Raw genomic sequence first — 14,183 nt, 5'->3', positions numbered from 1 at the left:
TGAGAAACCAAGTGGATCATAGCTCTTGCCTTCCCAAGATGGTCCTTTCATCCTCTTTCAATCAAGAGCTTAAGGAGGTGGAAGATTGGCTCGCAATGAAAAGGGCGCAAGGGAAGGCCGCCTTTGCCTTTCCACAGTCGAGATTGACAGCCAGGAGGTACCTGTCTTATGCAACAGAAGCCCCATCCTTGGGAGGTGCTGCTTCTTCCCAGGGTGACATCTTGAGTCTGATTGACTCAGCCCACTGTCGTGCCCTTTCATCAGCAAAGGTCTTGTTTGCCCCTTCAGAATTATACCACGTGCTGAAGATTATCTTCAATATATTGAAGTTTTTAGTTTCCTCGCTTTGACAGTCAGGGATAGTTCCTCATTAGACGAGTGGATTTTGCGCTCGGCTATCAATCTGTTGATCCGAAGTTCAATTCTTGGCTAGGCCAATGCGGAACCAGAGGAATTTATTTCTGGTGATAGAAATTCATTTCTCGATGTAATGTGGTTTGGATCCCACAATAAGCTGTAGGTCCTGTTGCTAGGTAACCAATTGGTTTCTAGCCACGTAAAAATATCTAATCGTTTGGGCCAGCCCTAGGAGAGCCGTTAATCAGCTCAGTGGTCTGGTAAAACTCAGATATAATTAACTTTTTTGACAGTCAGGGCCCTTGCTAGGAAGATCGAGGACTGAAGTGCTTTGGCAGCGGATTTTTCTGCGGACTGGCTAGGTGTACTGTCATGCACAGATAAAGCCATAAGAGATGGCTCCATGGAGCTTGTGGCCCTTTCCTCCGTAGGAGTACTGAAGAAGAAAGAATTGTGGTGCTCTTTTACTACCAAGGGAGTGACTTTTGTTAAGAAATTGGCGTTACTTTATTCGCCCATCAATTAGCAGTACAGTGGACCCCCCGTATTTGCGAGGGATGCTTTCCAGACCCCCCTCCCCACGACTAGCTAGAATACTTGAACCCCTATTAAAAAGCCAAGAACTGCCTATTTTGTTAGTTCAAACTCAAGAAAAACCCACTAAAAATACTTATACCTGGTTTTTGTAATAGTTTTATCAGAAAAAGTGCATTCAATCATGAAATTGATATGAAAATACAGTAATTTGTGGACATTTTCCATAGAAAAATACTGTGAATATGCTAATTTCCTGCAAATAATGGGTAGATACGGTCCATAGAGAAATCCGCGAATACATGAGTCCGCGAATCTCAAGAATGCAAATATAGTATATGTTTCTTCAGTCCACGCTCATTGAAATAGCAACTGACTTACAGAGAAAGTCAACACAAGACCTGTTGGCTCAGTCATCAAAATCCACCAAAGAGCCTTCATGTTTTGTCACTAAATCTGTCTCTGTGCAGCAACAGAAGCCCTTTTGCAGAGGCAGACTGAGTTTTCCTTCTAAAACTCGATCAAGAGGACTTCGTCCAGACCTTCCTCTGAAAAGTATCCTTCATTCCTTTGTGCACCAGTGGGAGCTGGACTCCTTTTCTCTCATATCATTGAAGTATTAATCCGTTTAAAATTATCACTAATTTGCTTGTTTTTTTTATAACAACACTGTTTATTCACTAATTACTGTATTTTTTCATATTGTGTATGTGACTAAGTACTGATTTTTATGATAAAAATTATATATACAGCATACTTATAATGTAGTTATGTATCTAGTATATTAAGCTCACTCCAGGTTGGGCTCCGGGCTGAGCATAATAGGTGTACAATCTCTCTCTCTCTCTCTGTAAGGGTAATGTTAGTCTGCTTTTACTGGAAATTAAAATGGAAATAGTAGTAAACATATTTTAAACATTGTACAATGTGCTCTATCATAAAAAATCTTTACAACAATATCATTTCAAATACACATCTTACATTACCCTTAGACAGTGAGAGAGAGAGGGAGAGAGAATCAGATGCCTATTATGCTCAGTATGGGGCCCAACCTAGAGTGAGCTTAATAGATGCAAAATTACATTATAAGTATGCTGTAACTAATTTTTATCATAAAAATCGGTGAATAAGTAGTGCAAATTAGTAATAATTTGAGAGGTATGGTCAGTAGAAAAAATCCACAAATTGGTGAAAGTTCCCCATGGAAAAGTGAATACTACTCTGGACCCCCGTACTTGTGGGGGATGCGTACCAGACCCCCACGAATAGTTAAAACCTGCGAATACTTGGAACCCCTCTAAAAGCACTTATAACTGCCTATCTTGAAAGTTTAAATACCAAATGTATACCTTAAAAATAACATCCTGCTACAAATATACCTTAAATTACTATCCTATTACTGTATTAATCTTTGAGATTATATAGTATCATTTCAAAGTCTTCATAAACATTTTACCATTAAAAATATATACGTACAGCCAATAACAGAGAGAGAGAGAGAGAGAGAGAGAGAGAGAGAGAGAGAGAGAGAGAGAGAGAGAGAGAGAGAGAGAGAGAGCATTGAATTGCAACATCATATATCTGACCATCAAGAGTGAAATTATGAATTATTTTGGAGACATAGAGAATAATAATGAAGAGAGAGAGAATGGTATTCATTGACCTTGAAAAGGCTTATGACCGAGTCCTGAGACAAGAGGTATGGAGGAGTCTGAGAGAGAAGATGGTGCCAGAGAAGTACGTGCGATTGATACAAGAGATGTACCGGAATGTATTTACCAGAGTGAGGAGCAGTGTTGGGGAGACAGAGGGTTTTGAGGTGAGAGTAAGATTACACCAGGGGTCAACTCTGAGCCTATTTTTCTTCAACATAGTGATGGACATTATAATAGAGGAAGTAAGGGAGGCAGTACCATGGAACATATTGTATGCGGATTATATTTTTCTGTGCGCAGAGAGCAGGGAAGATCTGGAAATGAAATTGGAAAGATGGAGACAAGTACTGGAGGACAGAGGAATGAGAATAAGTAGATCTAAGACAGAATATGTGTACCACCAATGAGGGGGATGATAGAGAAAGTATTCAGCTTGGTGGAGAACAAATAGAGTTGATAAGTTTAAGTATTTGGGATCCTTTTTTAATGCTGGAGGAAGTATGGAAGAAGTAAAACATTGGGTACAGGCAGGCTGGAACAACTGGAGAGTGGCCTCTGGAGTTCTTTGTGACAAAAGAATACCGCTGAGGTTAAAAGGAAAATTTCACAAGACAGTGGTAAGAACAGCAATGCTGTATGGTACAGAAACAGCAAGCATGAGAAAGACAGAGGAGAAGAAGATGGATGTGGCAGAAATGAGAATGCTTTAGGTGGATGTTTGGGGTGACAAAGAGAGGATAGGATCAGAAATGACTACATAAGTGGGTCGACTAAGGTGGTGGAAATATCAAAAGAAAGCATAGGAGGGGAGGCTAAGATGGTATGGACACCTGTTGAGGAGAGATGAGGACCCTGCTGGGAGACATACTATTGGGATGGAGGTTCAAGGAAGAAGAAGAAGAGGGAGACCAAGAAAGATGGAAGGACTTTGTGAGAGGAGACTTGCATGAGAAGGGAATTGATGAGGCAGAAGCACAGGATAGAAATAGATGGAAACGGCTCATCCGAAACAGCAACCTCATATAAAAATGGGAACCAGCGTGGAAAAAAGGAAAAAGGAGAGAGAGAGAGAGAGAGAGAGAGAGAGAGAGAGAGAGAGAGAGAGAATAACTCCTTACAATATCAAAAGATTGAAATGAACTTCTATGGGCAACACTCCTTCCCCTCTGCCAATAGTACATATATTGAATAAAAAGACTGGGAACTGCTATTTCTTTTATTGATCTTATTAATATTTGAAAATTAGTTATTGCTCACCTGGCGCCAGCTACAAGCCTGGCTCCAGCTATAAAGCTCCCAGCGCCCAGAGTTTCGGGCTTCCGGTGCTCAGCTCACATGGCACCAGCTACAGTCTGGTGCCAACTTGAGAGCTTACAGCATTTGCAAACTCCTAGCAGTTCAATGGGCGCCCAGTTCGCCTGATGCCCAGGCCACCTGGTGCCAGCTGAAATCCAGCACCAGTGATATTTATACCAATCTGCAATCTTCCATGACTCACCTGTGCCAACTCCAGACTGGCGCCAGCTTAACAGTGTTTAAAATTCTGCAGTACCACTTGATAGGGACTGGCATGATATGGCAGGAGGAAGTATATGATTTTCTCTTATCTTTTCACCTTCTAGTGAGGTATAGAGTTTTTAGGATCTAGGAGGCACAAAGTACCTGGAGCACCCACCACTCTCAGTGGATGCGTCGTGGTGTTATTTCAGTGTAGGTGACAGTTTTTCAGGTTGATTTTTATGTTGGTACTGTGCCCAGGGCAAGGGCACCTTTTCAAGTTTTGCTAGCTTTTGGATAACTCTTTAGCTGCATAACTTCCACTGATGCTTTGGTAGCCATCGGAATACTCTATCACTACAAAGCTCCCACTTAGTAGAGGTGACCCTTGGCTCTACCACCACATCACTAGAGGTAAAGTCGAGCGACAACCAATTGTAGTTTTGTACTGCAGGCTCTTAACTGATAAGGAGCAACAAGCATTGTATTCAGTGCTAGCAACTTTTCTATTTCAAATTTATTACATGACTTAATTTTTGAAGTAGAATACTATGTCCATTTATCCCACCTCCTGTCAATGTGGGATTCACCTATGTAATTACTTGGTAGGTTACTTACATAAAAATGACATTTTTATAATAAAAAGAAATTTTATTTATACTTAACAAGGATTTACAGAATGAGTGGGCAGAATGGGAGCCCACCCTCCTCCCGTTTGATGGACATAAGGCATAAATAAATGAGGATTGTTTGCTAACTCATTCTAATATTCCGTTAGTGGACGGGCTGTTACCTACACAAACTATATTGAAGCGCTACCTGCAAAATTTTTAATTTAAGCTGCTGTACAAGTGGAAACTATAGCTATGTATGTAATTACTACTTGGTAAGTACGTAGTATGTATAAAATTTTATTTTATTATAAAAATGCCATTTTTGTAATAACAGCCATTCCTATCACTTTCACTTCCAGGAAACACAATTCAGTGGGTATTGTCACAGGTGATTTAGGTCAAGATTCTGATGGCAGGGTTTGGGTTGAAGTTGGCCGGCCAGGTTTACGATTACGGGTGATGCACTTGCACCCTGCCAATCCAGCTATTGCAGAAGCTGTGAATGCTCGCCTGTCAGGTGCTAATGAAGAGAGGCCGGAGGAAAATATCATAAGCCTTCCTTCTGAGGATGAGGTAGGTTATATAAAGTCATAAATGCCAAGTTTATTACAGTGGACCCCAGCTATTCGCAGATTTTTCTATGGACCGTATGTACATATTATTCGCAAAAAATTTGCCTATTCGCAGTATTTTTCACTGAGAAATATTCACAAATTATACTGTATTTTCATATAATTTTCGTGACTAAATACACCTTTTGTTATAAAACTATTGAAAAACTAAGGTATAAGCATTTTTATTAGTTTTTTTTTTTTTTTTTTTTTTTTCAATGATCAAAATAGGCAGATCTAAGCATTTTTAGAGGGGTTTCAAGTATTCGCGGATTTTAGCTATTCACGGGGTGTCTGGTACCCATCCCCTGTGAGTACCGAGGTCTACTGTAATTGTAATATATGAATAATGTGTCTGTATTTTATTATTTCTTATGATTTGTAAGCTTTACTTAATCAATATTTTTAGGAAAAACAAATCTTAAATTCCAACTGACCATGTTAGTAATGATTAACTGGTGAGCCAGGAGACCTTGAAAGCTGCTGTCTCACCTCATTGGTTTGCAGACAGTGTACTCAAGCCTTAACCTGAAATCTTTTATTGTCTGTAATTTCCTTATTTTGGTCCCTTTTTTCAAAACCTTTATAGTACACACACACACACACACACACACATCTCTTTAATATATATTTATATTATGTGTACATACATTAGCATTTGTTGTACTGTATTCATGTGATAGAATATTGTCAAAGATTTTAATTGGATTTACTAATTCATGTTGTGATCAAAATTAAAAGAACTTCTTGCAGTTGATTTTTAATGTTTTAAAATTTTTTAAAGCAGTAACCAGAACGTCAATGGTAGATAACTGTTGTACGCTGATAAACTGCTTACTAATGCCAATAAACTGCATACTAACACTGAAATCACTTACTGTCGCCAAAACTGTTTAACAATGTTGTTACCCAACTGCCTTAAAATCGGAACACTGTTAACTAATGCCACTAATGGGGAGGCTGCCTGTACTTTGAATTTGTAAAAATTAGGAACTGAACCTTAATTAGAGGTAGCTACTATTACCATGGATTCATTCAGGCTGTACTATTTACTGACAACCTATTTACACCAACACATTTGTTACCTCCCAGGAAACTGGAATAGAATTTATCAGTAGGAGGTAGGACATGTTCAGTCTTTACAAGACCACTGAGTTCCCATTCTTGTGGTGTTTCCCGTGGGCCATCAGATGCCCATCACATGAGTGCTGCTGCTGATCTTCGAATACTAAGGTGCTTGTCTTGGTGGTCTGATACTTGGTATCTGCTTTTCATGCAGAGCAAACCTAATGTTAACTCGAGGTCTTGAGAAAAATAAGTAGTATGTACCTAGGGTAAATAAAAGGATTTTGACGTAGGAAAAATCTATTTCTGGGCGATGGGTTCGTGTCTCCCAGTGAAATAATCCTTTAGTTCATTATTTCTAAGGTAAATGAGCTAACAAATACCAGAGAAAAAACAAATCAAAGAAGATGTCAGTATAACTGACTCGCTCACACCCAAAATAAATAAGGGTGTCGGTATGGTAACTGGGGCGAGTGAGACTACCACGAACTTCTTGCCATTTAGAATTCTCCTATATCAAAACTCCCAAACGAGAGAGCCGATCCACAGGTCGAGGCGGCAACTACTACCACTACACCCCACGCCACGCCGATCGCCGCGCCTCTGGTGGCCATCCTGAAGTTAGCAGGCAATCTTGGGCGGCAGGGCAGGGCAGTGGTGGGATTTCACTGGGCGACACAAACCCATCGCCCAGAAATAGATTTTTCGTACGTCAAAATCCTTTTTCTGGGCTCAGTTTGTGTCGCTGCGTGAAATAGTACCAGAGAAATAGCACAAGATTGAAGAAAATAAAAGAGGGTCTCAATAACACCAAAAATTAAATCTACAATACTATAATTTAGAGAATAAGGTATGTACATAAAACAATAACACCAGAAGGGACTTTGTGAAAATATATATAAAAGTTATAACTAATCATGTCCACTTAATCTCTAAATGTGAGTTAAACCATAGTAATTACTTACTCACAAACATATAAGGAATTAATAAATATATAAAATATTACAAAGTATCCATCAAAACATTACTAGATGAGTGTGTGTGGAACCCTAGCAATAAAATAAGGGGAACACACTCGATAAGTTTCACATTCACAAATACTATTGAAAAATCACCAAGTATCAAAACCATTGTAAGATGAGAGTGTGGAACCCTAGCATAAAAATAAGGGGACCACACTCGATAAGTTTATATATACAAAAATTGTGGGTGACCCTAGCAAAAAAATAAGGGGACACCCACTAAGCCATTATGATAAGCAGCTAAGGCTAAAGGCGAAGTGTAGAGCACCATGATAGGATGGACGAAATGTTAAATGAGGCAGGTAGAAAGGAGATCTGGATCTTCAACTACAACTACTGGGCAGTGTCAGGAGAAACTATGTTTCCCGCTGCCACTGCTGAAAATTTTAAAGATTCTAGGGACTTTAAATAGTGTCGCTTAAAAACTGTCGGCGATTTCCATCCAGTATACTTTTTCAAATCATCAAAGTTCATGTGCTGGAAATAGTTAATTGAGGTGGCTACTGCCCTGACATCATGTGCTTTAGGGAAAGATTCAGGGTTTGCATGTTTAATAAAGTAGAGGATCTGTTGTCTTATGCCTTTAATTGATAAAGTGCACCCTTTTCTCTCCTAAAGAGGGGACCGAAGAGGACGGAGGATGTCCTAGACAGAAAGGCTCGTAAGGTCATTACTGGACAAAGAGAAGGGTCTTGAGGAAGAGGAATGACTTTCCAAGGTTCCCACCTCAATAAAGGATCCTCTTTTATTTTTAGCTAAAAAAGCTGCGATCCGGGGAGAGTAGAACTTCTCCTGAGGGGAGAAATTCTACTTGTTCTAAAAGAACAAGTAGAGTTGTCAGTGTCTGAAGCCAATTTGAGGACATCATTCAAAAACCATGACACAGAAGTAGGCCTTACAGAAGGTCTAAGTCTAGCACAAGCCATGGGAATAGACGAAAAATAGGAATCTGTTAAGTCTATGTTAAAACCCATTTGAAAGATCTTCTTCAAGGCTGACTTATTCGTTAGTAATAGTGCTAGCTGCTAAACCCTTTTTCCAAACAAGATCTAAAAAAGGATATAGCTGAATTGATAGTCATGGTTTTGAGTTTGATTCCTTCAGGAAAGATGCCAACTTCTTACTGCAGTGTCATACTGCCTCAGAGTTGAATCCCTTTTATCTGATTCCAGGAAAAGGATATTCTGGGGATCTATACCTGCATCTTTTTTAGCCGCAAACTTCATGAAGTCCATAAAGTTAGGGCTTTGAGAATTCCTGAGGAAGCGAACACAGTCTTCATTTGTACTGATTGAGAGAGTCTGGGATTGGGAATCCGTTGGGGGCGAAGACCCAATTCCAGAAGCAGAGGATAACAGTTGCTCTTCGGCCAGTCCGGTGCTACTAGGGCCACTTGTCCCTTGAAAGTCCTGAGTTTGTTCAGAACTTTCAGAAGAAGATTCACTGGAGGAAAGATGTAAACCTTCTTCCACTGGTTCCAGTCTATGGACAGAGCGTCTGTGGCATATGCCAGAGGGTCCAGGTTGGGAGCCACATAGGATGGAAGCTTGTGGTCGCTTGAGAAGCGAAGAGATCTACTTGGAGACCCTAGGGACACTCCGGCGTATCCATTGGATCGAACTGTTGTCCAAGACCATTCTGACTCCAAGGGAACTGACCGGGATAGAGCATCTGCTATCACATCCTTACTCCCGCCAGGTGGGTGGAGGAGAGATGCCATTTGTACTTGTCCGCCAAAGGAAAAGATGGCTATCATGACATGGTTTAGATGTCTTGACTTGGAACCTCCCCTGTTGATGCAGTGAACTACTACTGCGCTGTCCAGAACCAATTTTACATGAGAGTTCTTTGGTGGAAGGAGCCTCTTTAGGGTCAGGAACACTGCCATGGCTTCCAATACGTTTATGTGAAGCTGGTGGAACTGTGGTGACCAAGTTCCCTGAACCCTCTTGAACTGAGAATACCCTCCCCAGCCGCTTAATGAAGCGTCTGTGTGGATAGTAATTACCGGGGGAGGATATTGAAGAGGTACCGACATGGACAGATTCTTCATCTGTGCCCAAGGACGCAGACGGTTCCGAAGGATTTGCGGGATTGCTGACAACTTGTCCCGATCTTGACATTTGCCCTTGAGCGCCAGATCCGGTTTATGTCTTTTAGTTGGCTTCATCAGGATGTTCGTCACTGAAGCAAACTGGAGAGAACCTAGGATCCTTTCCTGGTTTCTCCTTGAAGCATATTTGTACTTTAGAAATTGCTTTACTGACTTCTTATTTCTTTCCTCTTGGCCATTGGAATTGACAGATTGTGAGAGGATAAATCCCATTGGATGCCTAGCCATTGAAATTGGGACTCCGGAGTGAGTTTTGATTTTCCCTTTGTTTATCTGGAACCCCAGATATTCCCAGGAACTGAATTACTTTTTTTGTGTCTTTGCGGCATTCCCTCGACGGTTGGCGCCCAGATCAACCAATCGTCGAGGTATGCTACTACCATTATCCCTTGCGACCTCAGTTGTTGAACGACTACTTTCCGCTAGTTTTCGATTGAATAAAACCCTGGGAGCTACATTCAGCCCGAAGGGCATCACTTTGAATGAGAATGCCTGGTCCCCTAGCTTGAAGCCTAGATAAGGGCGAAAGTGTCTCGCTATTGGAATATGATAGTATGCGTCTGTAAGATCGATAGAGGTGGTGACGGCCCCACGGCGAAGTAAGATCCGTACCTGCGAGATGGTCAGCATTTTGAACTTGTGGCAGCGAATGGATAAGTTTAACTGGGAACAAAAGTCTAAGATTACTCTTCTTTTTAATGAGCCTTTCTTTGGCACGCTGAACAAGCGACCTTGAAATTTTTTTAAATGCTTGACTCTCGATATTGCTCCTTTCTGAAGGAGTTCCTCTGCATAATCTGTCAATTCCTTCGATGGAAGTTGAAGGAATGGTCTGGGTGGAGGGGGGCCCTTGATCCAGCTCCAACCCAGACCTTTTGACACAATACTGTGCCCATTTGCGAACCCCCACCGATGCCGGAAGAGGAACAGCCTCCCTCCTACCTTGGGGATCTCACTGTTGCTGTGCGGGGTGAGCTCCACGACCTCCACGGAAGTGTTTTCCTCTGTTGATAACTCTGCCTGATCCTCTCTGACGAAACGTTCCTCTGGCTCTACTTCCCCTGGCAAACCGGTTGAAGTGCTGAAAAGCCTGGCCTTCGTACACTTGGTTGAACGCCGGGGAGACAGCGTAAGAGGTGGATGGTTGAGCCTGAGGTGAGATCAGGAGGATAGGTTGATTCTGGCCCTTTGTTGCTGCAGCTTGTCCTGGTTGGGTGACTGGGACAGCTGAAACTGCCCGAACAAAGTGTTGAGGTTTCTTTTGGTAGGGTTGAAACCTCTTCGACTTTTTTCAGCTTTTTGTCCTGCCTAAGCCAGAACGAGTCCTGCTTCCTCTTAGCAGAGAAGGTCCCCAACGATCTTTGAGACTCTTGGTTGAATCTCGTAGCTTCATTCTGGACCTCTTTAACCGCTGACTCCGGGAAGAGGTCCGCCCCCCAGATGTTGGAGGAAAGCAACTTATTTGGCTCATGCCGAATAGTTGCTTCCTGGAGGACATGTTTCCTGCAGTTGACTCTTGCAACCACAAACTCATACAAGTCCGATTGGACTGTATAGTCTGTGATTTAGTCAATAGCTTGAAGAGCAGTTCAGATGCATAGGAAAGGGCCGCTACTTCTGTCATTACCATTGTGTTCAGAGTCCTTGCCAGCCTGGACCTTGCCTCGAACTCTGTTTGGATGAGGTTGTCCGGAAGCCTTGGGAGTTTCTCGCCGAACTGGTCCATAGCGCAGTCCGGTTTAAACTTTCCCACTGTGAAGGTGGCTGGCAAGTCCTCCCACATATCCCCAAATGAAGGGAGCAGAGATGTGGGATCTGCCTCCCTCAACTGCGGCAAAGGGTCCCCTTTCAAGCCTGCTTGGATGGTGACGCTAGCAATCTTCGTCAGGAAAGGAAAGTGGTGCTTCCTCTTCCGTCGTGAAGATTGTGAATGGGCTCTTAAAGGCTTGAAGCCTGGTATTAATGCGTCCCATTCTTCCAAACAGCGGAAGGGAGCCATTCCCTCTGTGCCTGATCCCTACTATAGAGAACTGTCTCCTTCGGGATCTTGTCCTCCCTATTCAATGCTGACTCCGTCAGCCTGGCGTATCCAATGAAAGGAGGCTGCAGATTTTCAGGGTAGAACTCGAAGTCTTCAATCCTTCAAGTTCCGCACTCCGGGATGGAGATAAGACCATCTTGGAAAGGGGCGAAAGACGCTACCTCTCCAAGGATTACTCTGGAGAATGGTGGGAGGGACTCATATGGAGGGAGTTGAAGGGAAGACTGGCACTAGCTGCTGTAGTAGCAGCTTGCGGAGCTTGATTAAAGCCAGACAGGAGGTTCTCTTGAGTGGACATCCTGTCCGACAGCTGGGTGAACATCTGCTCCATACTAGATCTCAAAGAACCTACTAAATCTCCTACCTGCTGCATCATCCCGGCGGAAAATGCAGCAGGATCAAAGCCACTTGCTGGCGCAGAAGCAGATGAGGTCCCCGAAGGAACTACCCTAGTAGAAGGAGAGACCGCTGACTCTGCCGGAGTGCGGGATCTCTCTTTGGAGGACTTGCTCCTCGACCCTTTAGGAAGTGAAGCCGAAGAAGTAGACGCTTTCACTCTCTCTGCTCCGGGTAAGAAGCCGGAGAGAATTATGAGCTGAAGACGACGAAGAAGTCCTTTTTAGACGACGACGTCTTGCTTAGGGTTTTCTGCGCCCTGTGGCCCTTCACCTTGGGGACCACAGAGGCGTCGGGTGCACTATACGGGAGCTCCACCCCCGTAAAGCCTTGGAAGGAAGAAGAAGAAGGAACAGGAGAAGAAGATCCAGGAACGCCCAAGGGAAGCCCTTGAGCGTCCAACATACCTACCTCAACCAATAAGTCATCCACACCTACCATAGGCTCTACATTAATATCTAAGGTGGCGACTTCCGCCGAGATATCCTGGCCTGGTCCTTCCTTCATGCATTGCTCCACCTGACGTTGGATAGTCGCGATCGTCGAGGCTGCCTCAGTAGGGTCGATGTACCCCGTCGACTTGCCTCCGGGAAACAACAGGACAGCCAGCCTTTTCTCCAAGATGTAGGGCTGTCCTTTAGCGGCATTTTTCCGAATCTGCCGACCCAAGCTCTCAGGGTTGCGAGAGCGGTCTCCCTGACTGCGGCAGCCTGAAGGAGATGGCAATTATTAAAACTTAAGGCTAAAGGTGAACCCTAACCATTAGACTAAATTAAGCTTAAGTCTAGCAATATATCAGAACTTCTATTGCATAAAGTTACTACTATACTAAGGAGAACTTAAGCTTAATCATATATCAGAACTCATATTGCATGAATGTGCTGATGAGCAAAGTACTTACCTCATCCAAAAACTGACTCACAAGCTCGTAACAGATGGAACAAGCTTCATGAAACCAGACCTGCAGATCCGCATGGCTGGTGGAGCAGGGAGCATGAGTCCTGCAGACCTCTTGACCGCAGGGGTCCTGCAAGACGGCGTTACAGCCGGGATGCTGGCAGTTGGTAGCCTGTAAGTGGAAAGATACATGAGTATCAGATTAACACTCACAGGGCTACTCTAGTACTCCGCCGCATGCCGGAGATTAATGAAAATCGGGCATAAACCCCTCCCCTGAGAACCTTATGGGATAAATAGGTGATACAATAACTCCGGTGTAAGCCGGAAGAGGAAATTTCACAAACCAAGGGTAAATAAATAATAGGTATATGACATATAACTATAAAAAGAAATTTCCAACATAGGGCAGGGGAGGGACCCAAGCTTAAGATAAAATACTTAAACTAACTTAATCATAACTAGAATAAAATCGGAGAATGACTCCGAAGCGCGGCGCTGTCCAACGCTACCGGAAGAATGCCCAAAGGGGCAAACACCGGAGACGATGGAACGATGGAAAGCTAAGGACCAACTGAAAACATATCCACTCCGTTGGTTGGCGGAGCCTACCATGCCCCCTCCCATAACCGATAGGACGCCGGGGTAGACGGGGCAGAGGCCGGCCGTCACAGGGGGGGGAAAAACGAGGAGGGAAGAAATCAGTTCCCGTGTACAACCGCGGATGCCGGCGCAACCAGGGAGGGGGGAGGCCAACCCCTCAACCCTCGCCACACCGAGGCACCACAGAGCACGAGGAAGAACAAGGTCACTCCCAGCCTAAAAGTCTGTCCAGGCTCCCCTACTCCCTCCGCGTAGGGAGAGAGGGAGCCGGGCCCGGATGGAGCGAGCGAGAACAGATCATCCCTCCCTCCTACTCTATAGCGAGAGGAGGAGGGGGGAAAGCGACTGGGGCGGGCGTCTAGCCGTACCGCGATCGAGAGTGGACCAAGGTACGATAACACAACACAACCAACTGGGTTGGAAAGCCAAGGGTCTAATGCAACCAAACTGACCAGGATGGTGCAACAAAACTGAATGATGCAACAAAACTGATAAGAGAGGATGCAACAAAACTGTAACTAACGTGGACCATAGGACCACAGAGACCCAGGCTACAAGGCTAGATGCCCTAGGCTAACCAGAACATAACTATACATCGATAAATGAATGTAGGGGAAAAAACAAAGAGTGAAAGAGAAAGGACGTCCAGGAGTGCACGACTGACTCGGAAGAAAGTCTATCACTCAGAGCTAGCCTAAGCCGGTAAGGAGAGCAATGGCTAGGGTCTGGACAAGGAAACACTCAGATGCCTACGCTAGGTAGACAGACATGCATGCAT

The 14,183-nt window shown here is 43.6% G+C and overlaps 1 protein-coding gene across 4 annotated transcripts in view; it reads left to right on the top strand.

Annotated features, from left to right (window-relative positions):
* The window catches only part of LOC135198160 (uncharacterized), a gene marked incomplete at its 3' end in the record, with an annotated part of 51,256 nt that overhangs the window by 11,060 nt on the left and 26,013 nt on the right, over positions 1-14,183 (top strand). For all 4 annotated transcript variants that reach the window (XM_064225662.1, XM_064225664.1, XM_064225661.1 and 1 more), the window contains 1 exon segment: positions 5,017-5,230. In XM_064225662.1, coding sequence (XP_064081732.1) covers positions 5,017-5,230 — 214 coding nt within the window.

This window comes from Macrobrachium nipponense, chromosome 21 (assembly GCF_015104395.2).
Source record: "Macrobrachium nipponense isolate FS-2020 chromosome 21, ASM1510439v2, whole genome shotgun sequence".
NCBI lineage: Eukaryota > Metazoa > Arthropoda > Malacostraca > Decapoda > Palaemonidae > Macrobrachium > Macrobrachium nipponense.
The sequence above is the reverse complement of the archived record's forward strand: the minus strand, read 5'-3'. Positions and strand labels throughout refer to the sequence as shown.